This window comes from Ranitomeya imitator, chromosome 8 (genome assembly GCF_032444005.1).
Source record: "Ranitomeya imitator isolate aRanImi1 chromosome 8, aRanImi1.pri, whole genome shotgun sequence".
Lineage (NCBI taxonomy): Eukaryota > Metazoa > Chordata > Amphibia > Anura > Dendrobatidae > Ranitomeya > Ranitomeya imitator.
The window spans coordinates 119,506,297-119,518,464 of record NC_091289.1 but is presented as its reverse complement, the minus strand read 5'-3'; the positions used below and the strand labels follow the sequence as shown (position 1 = coordinate 119,518,464).

Genomic DNA, 12,168 nt, shown 5'->3' with positions numbered 1-12,168 from the left:
AAACCATCTCGATTGGGTTCAGGTCTGGTGACTGTGGATGGTGTAGCACACTATCACTCTCCTTCTTGGTCAAATAGCCCTTATACAGCCTGGAGGTGTGTTGGTGTTCCTTGTCCAGTTGAAACATAAATGATGGTTGAACTAAACGCAAACCGGATGGAATAGCATGCCGCTGCAAGATGCTGTGGTAGCCATGCTGGTTCAGTGTGCCTTCAATTTTGAATAAATCCCCAACAGTGTCACCAGCAAAGCACACCCACACCATCACACCTCCTCCTCCATGCTTCACGGTGGGAACCAGGCATGTAGAGTCCATCCGTTCACCTTTTCTGCGTCGCACAAAGACACAGTGGTTGGAACCAAAGATCTCAAATTTGGACTCATCAGACCAAAGCACATATTTCCACTGGTCTAATGTCCATTCCATGTGTTCTTTAGCCCAATCAAGTCTCTTCTGCTTGTTGCCTGTCCTTAGCAGTGGTTTCCTAGCAGCTATTTTACCATGAAGGCATGCTGCACAAAGTCTCCTCTTAACAGTTGTTGTAGAGATGTATCTGCTGCTAGAACTCTGTGTGGCATTGACCTGGTCTCTAGTCTGAGCTGCTGTTAACCTGCGATTTCTGAGGCTTCAGACGCAGAGGTGACTCTTGGTCTTCCTTTCCTGAGGCAGCCCTTATGTAAGCCAGTTTCTTTGTAGCGCTTGATGGTTTTTGCCACTGTACTTGGGGACACTTTCAAAGTTTTCCCAATTTTTCAGACTGACTGACCTTCATTTCATAAAGTAATGATGGCCACTCGCTTTTCTTTATATGCTGCTTTTTTTTTGCCATAATACAAATTCTAACAGTCTATTCAGTAGGACTATCAGCAGTGTACCCACCAGACTTCTGCACAACACAACTGATGGTCCCAACCCCATTTATAAGGCAAGAAATCCCACTCATTAAACCTGACAGGGCACACCTGTGAGGTGAAAACCATTCCCGGTGACTACCTCTTGAAGCTCATGAAGAGAATGCCAAGAGTGTGCAAAGCAGTCATCAAAGCAAAAGGTGGCTACTTTAACCCCTTCATGACCTTGGGATTTTTCGTTTTTCCGTGTTCGTTTTTCACTCCCCTTCTTCCCAGAGCCATAACTTTTTTAATTTTCCGTCAATTTGGCCATGTGAGGGCTTATTTTTTGCGGGACGAGTTGTACTTTTGAATGACATCATTGGTTTTAGCATGTCGTGTACTAGAAAACGGGAAAAAAATTCCAAGTGCGGTGAAATTGCAAAAAAAGTGCAATCCCACACTTGTTTTTTGCTTGGCTTTTTTGCTAGGTTCACTAAATGCTAAAATTGACCTGCCAATATGATTCTCCAGGTCAGTACGAGTTCATAGATACCTAACATGACTAGGTTATTTTTTATCTAAGTGGTGAAAAAAAATTCCAAACTTTGCTAAAAAAAAAAAAAATTGTGCCATTTTCCGATACTCGTAGCGTCTCTATTTTTCGTGATCTGGGGTCAGGTGAGGGCTTATTTTTTGCATGCCAAGCTGGTGTTTTTAATGATAGCATTTTGGTGCAGATACATTCTTTTGATCGCCCGTTATTGTATTTTAATGCAATGTCGCGGTGACCTAAAAAACGTAATTCTGGCGTTTCAAATTTTTTTCTCGCTACGACGTCTAGCGATCAGGTTAATGCTTTTTTTTAATTGATAGATCGGGCGATTCTGAGCACGGCGATACCAAATATGTGTAGATTTGATTTTTTTTATTGATTTATTTTGATTGGGGCGAAAGGGGGGTGATTTAAACTTTTATATTTTTTTTATTTTTTTCACATTTTTTTTACTTTTTTTTTTTTACTTTTGCCATGCTTCAATAGCCTTCATGGGAGGCTAGAAGCAGGCACAACTCGATCGCCTCTGCTACATAGCAGCGATCTGCTAATCGCTGCTATGTAGCAGAAATGCAGGTGTGCTGTGAGCGCCGACCACAGGGTGGCGCTCACAGCCACCGGTGATCAGTAACCATAGAGGTCTCTAGGACCTCTATGATTACCATCCTGACGCATCGCCGACCCCCGATCATGTGACGGGGGTCGGCGATGACGTCATTTCCGGCCGCCCGGCCGGAAGCGGTAGTTAAATGCCGCTGTCTGAGTTTGACAGCGGCATTTAACTAGTTAATAGGTGCGGGCAGATCGCGATTCTGCCCGCACCTATTACGGGCACATGTCAGCTGTTCAAAACAGCTGACATGTCCCGGCTTTGATGCGGGCTCACCGCGGAGCCCTGCATCAAAGCAGGGGATCTGACCTCGGACGTACTATCCCGTCCGAGGTCAGATAGGGGTTAAAGAACCTAGAATATCTAATATATAATTGCCTAGAATACTACTTCCTGCAATTTGTGCCAACTTCCGTGGCTTTGTCCGGAGCTAATGTCCGGAGCTAATGTCCGGAGCTAATGTCCGGAGATAAGTGACGTCAACAGTGTCCAGTGTCTGATTGGTTGCCGCCTGCTGCGAGCGACCAATCAGAAACGTGCCGTACTGTGACACACTCCGCCCGCCATTTTGGTGTGATTTTTGAATTTTTACCTCACAGCAAGTTTCTACTGCGTGGAGGCGGGCCCAGTGACGTTGCTCTTCAAGCTCCTGCCGAATTTCGTCAAAAAAATGATAATACCATTTACCAAAACTATATATATTTAGTTGTGAAGTGGTTCAGTGACATTTTCACACCAATTTTGAACTTTTATTTGGTGTTTTCTCCATATACTGCCTATTATTTTTGTTCTTTCTTACTATTATTTATTAATTGTATTATTCTTACACTTGAATAAATAAAGTATATATGGATTCTAGACTCCCGATTCTTTAGAATCGGGCAGCCATCTAGTAAGACATATTTTCACTTAGTACACACTTTTTTGTTAAGTATATAACTCCACATGTGTTAATTCATAGTTTTGCTGCCTTCAGTGTGAATGTACAATTTTCATATATATACGGTATATATACATATACATATGTGGCACCCCTAGAGGTATTTGCCACAAATATAGTTACTGACACTGAATACAAATACTAAAATAGCAAGACTGCACTACCTCCTCCGGCCAGAAGGTGGAGCTCCAGAGACTCCCCTTGATCCATTCTGGTCTGAGAGAAGAACTGGCAGTTGGGCAGTTGGGCTAAGGAGCTGAAAGTGAGAGGTCATACAGCTGAATTTCTAACAGCCCTATGACGGTTTCCAGGCCCAAATCACCGGCCTGAGGAGAAGAGGGATAGAGAAAAAGGACATTGTGAGAACCGGGTAGCATTAATCACTACCCAGAACAGGCGCAAAGACGGATACCGGATCCGTGGCTGTATTCATTACATATAATACAGCAACCGGAAAAACGTGAGGTGATATCAGCTTCACTAGGGTCGGACGCAGCAACAGACACAGAGTTCAGCGGTACTCCCGGAGGGGGTAAGCCGATAAAAGAACTCGGGTTGCCCGTCGAACCAGGACCCGGAGGGGACAGATTGGGCCGGCAGCCAGTTCACATACAGCAGCAGGGCCACACAGATATTGCGTACAATAAGAGCCGAAGACCCCGGCAGGGTCAAAGTAACTCAGAGTTCCCATACAGACTCCGGTGACAGGACTGGTTGTAAATCCTTTTTTTGTTAAAGTAAACTGGTTAAACGTTTCAGTGCCTCAGTCTTTCATTTGGACAATAGCCATCTATCCAGGATTGGGATCATCACCACTGGGAGAACCTGCTGCTGATCAAGTAAGTGCCTGTTCCCTCACAATACCCTTTACACTGTGCATTGCCTGAGGCCACAGCACCGGGTCAAGCCACCCGTGACATCCCCCTCAAGAGACAGACCCCATTGGTCCGGTGCTGGGTACCCCGGTCTCTCGGGCGTCACACACACACATATATATATATATATATATATATAATATATAAAGCTGAATGTGTGTGTGTATGTGTGTGTGTGTGTGTGTATGTATGTGTGTATGTCCGGGATTGGCATCTGCACCGTCGCAGCTACAGCCACAAAATTTTGCACAGTCACACGTCTGGACCCCGAGAGCATCATAGGCTATGTTGTGAGGTGAAATTTTAACCCCTTGCTTTCCAATTCACCAAACAATTTTGCCCCTATCTACATAATGGGGAAAAAGTGAAAGGAAAAATGTTGGAGGCGTCGCAGCTACAGCCACAAAATTTTGCACAGTCACACATCTGGACCCCGAGAGCGTCGTAGGCTATGTTGTGAGGTGAAATTTTAACACCACGCTTTCCAATTCACCAAACAATTTTGCCCCTATCTACATAATGGGAAAAAATGAAAGGAAAAGTGTAGGAGGCAAATTGACAGCTGCCAAATGTGAACAAGGGGGACTTAAAGAATGAGAGCGATGGCGCCAAATAGTATATACCATACAGTTGCTAAGGTGGGGCCCCGACATGGGATACTCACCACACACGGGGATATGAACACACACACAAAATGCGCCACACACTACCACGTGCTTGAACACATATTACCCTCAGCACACATTTCACCACAAATACACCAACCTCGCCACATAAAAGTCGAAACACAAAAGTCGCCACTCAAAACTCGCCACGCGCAGAACTCGCCACATGCAAAAACTAGGCTCTTGCAAAACTCGCCACAAGTGCAAAACTCACCTCATGGAAAACTCGCCACACGCAAAACTTGCACACGCGGAAAAATTGCCACATGCACAAAAGTTGCAACACATGCAAAAGTTGCCTCACACAAAACTTGCACATACTCAAAAGGCACCACACATAAAACTCGCCACGTGCAAAACTCGCCATGCGCAAAACTTGCTGCACACAACTTGCTACACTAACCTGTCACATGCAACTCGACACACAAAAAGTTGCTACACGCATGTTGCCACACAAAATTCATCTCACAAAAGTCGCTACATGCATGTCGCCACATGCAACTCAACACACACAACTTGACAAACGAAACTCGCCCTAAAACACACACAAGTCTGGTATTATCCTTCAAAAATAAAAATCTGATTAATAAGCAGACAAACTACAACAAATGTACCATATAGGAAATACGGCAGCTGTCAGTCACATGACCTGTCTATTATGTGTATGTGTGAGCTAATATATACTGCCAGGGGGAGGGCTTCCTGTTGGCTGGGGATTTATCAGGCTGCCAATTTAGCTTACAAATACTGAGGTAAAAATACTGAGCAAATAACGTGTGAATGAGGTCTAATACAGGAGGAGATGACACACAGGTATATATTATATACAGGGGAGATGACACACAGATATATACTATATACAGGAGAGATGACACACAGGTATGCACTATATAGAGGAGGAGATGACATACAGGTACATATATATACAGGAGGAGATGACATACAGGTATATACTATATACAGGATGAGATGACACACAGGTATATACTACATACAGGAGCAGATGACCTACAGGTATATACTATATACAGGAGGAGATGACATACAGGTATATGCTATATATAGAAGATGACATTCAGGTATATACTATATACAGGAGGAGATGACACACAGATATATACTATATACAGGGGAGATGACACACAGGAATATACTATATACAGGAGGAGATGACATACAGGTATATACTATATATAGAAGGAGATGACATTCAGGTATATACTATATATAGGGGAGATGACACACAGCAGGTATATACTATATACAGGGGAGATGACATACAGGTATATACTATATACAGGAGATGACATACAGATGTATACTATATATAAGGGAGATGACAAACATGTATATACTGAGGTGATGAGGTGAAAATGAGAGGTGTGAGGTGAAAATGAAAAGGTGTGAGTGCAAAATGAGAGGAGTGAGGAAAAATAGTGGGGTGATCAGAAAATGACAGATGTGAGGTTGAAATGACAAGTGTTAGGGGGGAATGAGAGGTGTGAGGGAGAAAATGAGAGATGTGAGGGGGAAAATGAAAGATGTGATTGGGAAAATGAGAGGCGTGATGGGAAAATAAGAGAAGTGAGGTGCTATAACTAACCACAGATATTTACTATGCCCAGGCAACGCCGGGCTCTTCAGCTAGTATATATGTATATATACACACATACACACAAAAAAAGGTTGCACTCTATCGTGCCAAAACACGTCAAATATGAAATACATGAAATATGAATAGCAAAATTGCTTTTTGAACATTAGGAAAAAAAATTTTGAGACACTTAGCACAGAATTTGGCCAAATAGTGTGAGCCCATCAACCATCGTCAAGGTGGTTTCATTAAAACTGATGGGTACCTGACCTCCCTGTCCAAATGTGAACACTTACCGAAGGCTAATGTCTGCATGCTTGGGTGAATATGGACACCTCTCTCAGCAAAGCCTACATATGGATTGGCCAGAACCAAGTGTGAATAGATGTAATTAAAAACCAGATGGTATAGGGAGGACTGCTCAGTCAATAAGCTAACATAGAAATGACAGAAAAGAGACTGGCACATCCAAACTAGTGTGAATAGGTGCATACCAGGAGCAGCTACCTCCATATATAATATACAAATAAAGGTTGCACTCTATCGTTCCAAAACACGTCAAATATGAAATACATGAAATATGAATAGCAAAATTGGTTTTTGAACATTAGGAAAACATTTTTTGAGACGCTTAGGGTATTTTCACACTGGCTTTTTTTTTAATACGTCGCAATGCGTCGTTTAGGGGAAAAAACACATCCTGCAAAGTTGTTTGCAGGATGCGTTTTTGCCCCATAGAGTAACATTACCGACGCATTGCAACATATTGACACACGTCGCAACCGTCGTGCGACGGTTGCGCCGTGTTGTGGCGGACCGCCGGGAGCAAAAAACGTTAAATGTAACGTTTTTTGCTCCAGACGGACCGCTTTTTCCGACCGCGCATGCGCGGACGGAAATCCGCCCCACCTCCCCGCACCTCACAATGGGGCAGCGGATGCGCCGGAGAATGCATCCGCTGCACCCGTTGTGCGGCGCTAACAACGCTAGTGTCGGAATCTCGGCCCGACGCAATGCGATGGGCCGAATTCCGATGCTAGTGTGAAAGTAGCCTTAGCACAGAATTTGGCCAAATAGTGTGACCCCATCAACCATCGTCAAGGTGGTCTCATTAAAACTGATGGGTACCTGACCTCCCTGTCCAAATGTGAACACTTACTGAAGGCTAATGTCTGCATGCTTGGGTGAATATGGACACCTCTCTCAGCAAAGCCTACATATGGGTTGGCCGGATCCAAGTGTGAATAGAGTGCAACATTTTTTTGTATATTATATATGGAGGTAGCTGCTCCTGGTATGCACCTATTCACACTAGTTTGGATGTGCCAGTCTCTTTTCTGTCATTTCTATGTTAGCTTATTGACTGAGCACTCCTCCCTTCACCATCTGGTTTTTAATTACATCTATTCACACTTGGTTCCGGCCAACCCATATGTAGGCTTTGCTGAGAGAGGTGTCCATATTCACCCAAGCATGCAGACATTAGCCTTCGGTAAGTGTTCACATTTGGACAGGGAGGTCAGGTACCCATCAGTTTTAATGAGACCACCTTGACGATGGTTGATGGGCTCACACTATTTGGCCAAATTCTGTGCTAAGTGTCTCAAAAATGTTTTTCCTAATGTTCAAAAAGCAATTTTGCGATTCATATTTCATGTATTTCATATTTGACGTGTTTTGGCACGATAGAGTGCAACCTTTTTTTGTATATTATATATGGAGGTAGCTGCTCCTGGTATGCACCTATTCACACTAGTTTGGATGTGCCAGTCTCTTTTCTGTCATTCCTATGTTAGCTTATTGACTGAGCACTCCTCCCTTCACCATCTGGTTTTTAATTACATCTATTCACACTTGGTTCCGGCCAACCCATATGTAGGCTTTGCTGAGAGAGGTGTCCATATTCACCCAAGCATGCAGACATTAGCCTTCCGTAAGTGTTCACATTTGGACAGGGAGGTCAGGTACCCATCAGTTTTAATGAGACCACCTTGACGATGGTTGATGGGCTCAAACTATTTGGCCAAATTCTGTGCTAAGCGTCTCAAAATTTTTTTCCCTAATGTTCAAAAAGCAATTTTGCTATTCAGATTTCATGTATTTCATATTTGATGTGTTTTGGCATGAGAGAGTGCAACCTTTTTTGTATATTATATATAGAGGTAGCTGCTCCTGGTATGCAACTATTCACACTAGTTTGGATGTGCCAGTCTCTTTTCTGTCAGTACAATTTTCATAGTCATGAAAATACAGAAAAATCTTTAAATGAGATGGTGTGTCCAAACTTTTGGTCTGTACTGTATGTCAAGTCAGCAGTCTTCCCCATGATTGTGGAGCCTACTGAAAAAGACTAAGTGACCTTTTTAAGCATTTAGGAAGCCTTTGCTAGTGTTTTTGTTAATTCTAATTTATTGAGATAATGACTTTTGGGTTTCAATGTGCTGTAAGCCATAATCATCAACATTAACAGAAATAAACACTTGAAATAGATCAATCTGTTTGTAATAACTATATATAATATGTGAGTTTCACTTTTTTGTATTGAAGAATTGAAATAAATTTACTTTTTGATGATATTCTAATTTTGTGAGAAGCACCTGTATATAATCTGCCCATGAAAAAAAATAGTTTGAAATGTCTAAACTATAAAGTGCAAACTACATCCACTATCAGTTATTTAAGCAAAATGCCATGCAAAAATACCTGGATACACACAGGTGTTAATTCAGCAGATACAGTCCAATAAAGTTTAGGGAAATAGAAGGTAATCACTTACATGATCTATTAGAAACGATTTTTCATGTAGACTAGTCAGCTGCCCAACAGATATAAGATAAATAAATCACTAACGTACTTAGTCCCTCCACCCCTATGTGTGTTTCACCTTTCTTTCTTAGGGGGCGTGTTGGGGAAGGGGAAAGTCCTAAACTTATAATCCAATAATGTTTGGGGACAGAGGTCATAGAGACCCGGCAGCAAGAAAACCCCTGCATGCATCGTACATTGTATCCAACCAAGGTGGAAATGGTGTTCTCATTTGTGGACAACGGAACACACATGTTGTGTCGTCACCACAACAAAGTTATGCAGATGTGCATGCATAATGACCATATATCGTTGCATAACCACAAGGCTAGGGCACCATGTAAAAAAAATTAAAAAAAGAGAAATACTAACCCACTGAGCTATATAATTAAGTTAATAAACATGGACTGGTTATATAGTATCCTAAGTCCATAAGAAAAACTAACTAGATGAGCAAATATTGTATTGTGGAGATGTTAGGCCGGCGTCACACTTGCGAGTTTTACGGACGTAAGAGCGCAGAAACTACGTCCGTAAAACTCGCAAAAAATACGGCACAATTATTCTCTATGCCCCTTCTCCTATCTGCCGTATTTTACTGATCAGTATTATACGGCTTTCTATGGCCGTAGAAAATCGCAGCATGCTGCGTTTGTCACCGTACTGCGCAATAAATACGCAAATGAAAGTCTATGGAAGCGTGAAAAATACGGATTACACACGGACAAGCAGTGTGACTTGCGAGAAATACGCAGCGGTGTTAGCGAGAAAAGCCGGCAATTCAGTGCGGTGTACAGTAAAATCACACTGACAGCTTCCAGTCCAATAGGTAGAATAAATGTGTACACATAGAATAGGTATATATATATATATATGTCAGTGAGACACATATATGTATATATATATTAATATTTATTCCAGCGCTATACAGCTTGAAAGCCGGTAATTCAATTACCGGCTTTTTCTTTCTCCTTCCTAAACCCAACATGATTTGAGACATGGTTTACATACAGTAAACCATGTCTTCTCTCCTTTTTTTTTGCAGATTCCACACTACTAATGTCAGTAGTGTGTATCTGCAAAATTTGGCCGTTCTATCTACTAAATTAAAGGGTTAAATGGCGGAAAAAATTGGCGTGGGCTCCCGCGCAATTTTCTCCGCCAGAGTAGTAAAGCCAGTGACTGAGGGCAGATATTAATAGCCTGGAGAGGGTCCACGGTTATTGGCCCCCCCCTGGCTAAAAACACTTGCCCCCAGCCACCCCAGAAAAGGCACATCTGGAAGATGCGCCTATTCTGGCACTTGGCCACTCTCTTCCCATTCCCGTGTAGCGGTGGGATATGGGGTAATGAAGGGTTAATGCCACCTTGCTATTGTAAGGTGACATTAAGCCTAATTAATAATGGAGAGGCGTCAATTATGACACCTATCCATTATTAATCCAATTGAATGAAAGGGTTAAAAAAAACCACACACACATTATTAAAAATTATTTTAATGAAATAAAAACAAAGGTTGTTGTAATATTTTATTTAACGCCCAATCCAATCACTGAAGACCCTCGTTCTGTAAAAGAAAAAACATAATAAACCAACAATATACTTACCTTCCGCAGATCTGTAAAGTCCAACAATGTAAATCCTTCTGAAGGGGTTAAAACATTTTGCGGCAAGGAGTTCCGCTAATGCAGGCTGCTCCTTGCTGCAAAACCCCGGGGAATGAAGCTAAAAATAGGTCAATGATCTATATTTAGCTTCATTTGCGGTGAGGCGCCCTCTGCTGGCTGTTCATAGATCATGGGAACTTACCTAGAAAGCTCCCAGGCATTAACCTGCTCAGAGATGATGCCGGGCAAGAGAGGCTAAATTCTGATAATTTGCAATATAATATATGTTCCACTTATTTTTGGAATCTGAAGATGCAAACTGAGTCTGCAGGGCATTATGTGGAAGTGAGTACAGCCAAATAGGAAAGCTGATCTCTCACTGACCACCAATCAACAAGGTATGATAATCCTATAGGTGTTACAATTGCAGGGCATTGCAGGGAAGTGACCATGGATACACAAAATGACATTAACCTGCTTAGCAATAGTGCTTGAAAAGTTTTATTTGCGTTGTGTGACTCGTTAATTGATTCTCAAAGTGTTCAAATTAACATAGAAGTGCAAATTTCAGGAAAATCGACTTGAACTTGAGGTTCTACAAATTGATCCCCTCATCTCTAATAGACGTAAACAAATATGACTGTAGTACATGACATCAATGGAAATTGTAAAGATATATATATATTTCTACAAATGCCAAATAGTAGCACACAGTAGCGAACACAGCAGGAAGCGCAACAAAGTCAAAATACTGCCATTTGCATACAGCACATTAGATTATGCTGTGCCAGAACAAAGGAGCAAACCAAACTTGGCACTGTGGATCAAAGCCCACTAAGGTATAGAAGGTAAATGCAAGGTGCATTGTGTACAAAATAGCAACTATTGGTGAATTATCTAGAATACGTTTGATCGTGGGAACTCTAAAAGTGTATTAAATATGATACAAAGTGACAATGTGCCTGAAAGTGCTGGTAAGAAACCTCATAATAAAAAGTGAGGTGAAATCCATACCATTAATAAAGTAAAGATAGCAATAGTAAAAATAAAAAGAATATGAAAGTCCACAAAAAACAGTTTTAAGGCTGCATTTCCGAGCATCTCTACTAGTAGGTAAGCTCAAAGAGAGTATTCTTCAGCTTGATCCTGCTTTCCTGGAAAATGATCAATAGATGTTCTGCATAGAGGACATCATATTCTTGATCCCACCATCCATCCCATAGAAGAAGCTAGCACAAGAATCAGAAATGAAAAAGGATAGAAGAAAATCCCCATTGCTTTGCTTACAACATCAAATACAACTGACAATAAATTACTTGCTGATGCTAATTCCGATAATATCAGTATAAAAAAAATCACTGCATTCACATACCAAGACAAACAGGTGGTTCGTCCCATATTCCATCTTGACATTGGATCACTGTTTGACCGTGAGCTTTAAAGAACTGCTGACACTTGTATGTCACTAATGAACCTGAATCGTACGTGTCATTCACAGATTCTGTGATTTGTCCATTTTGTAAATGTGGAGGTCTGCCACACGTTTTTTTTTCTGAAAGAAATGAAACAAATAAAATTAAACAGATTTCACAACAAAATGTTACTAGATCTCAGGTAAACAGGCATAGAATCAAGCTGTAATCTAGTTTATTATACCAGTTCTGGAGTACATTTTGTCTGACTGT

General features: G+C 41.6%; 1 protein-coding gene across 4 annotated transcripts in view; it reads right to left on the bottom strand.

Moving 5' to 3' along the window:
* LOC138647924 (complement factor H-like) overlaps positions 1-12,168 on the bottom strand; it is a 258,431-nt gene that overhangs the window by 97,052 nt on the left and 149,211 nt on the right. For all 4 annotated transcript variants that reach the window (XM_069737291.1, XM_069737288.1, XM_069737289.1 and 1 more), the window contains one exon: positions 11,856-12,035. In XM_069737291.1, coding sequence (XP_069593392.1) covers positions 11,856-12,035 — 180 coding nt within the window. The remainder of the gene's footprint in view (positions 1-11,855; positions 12,036-12,168) is intronic.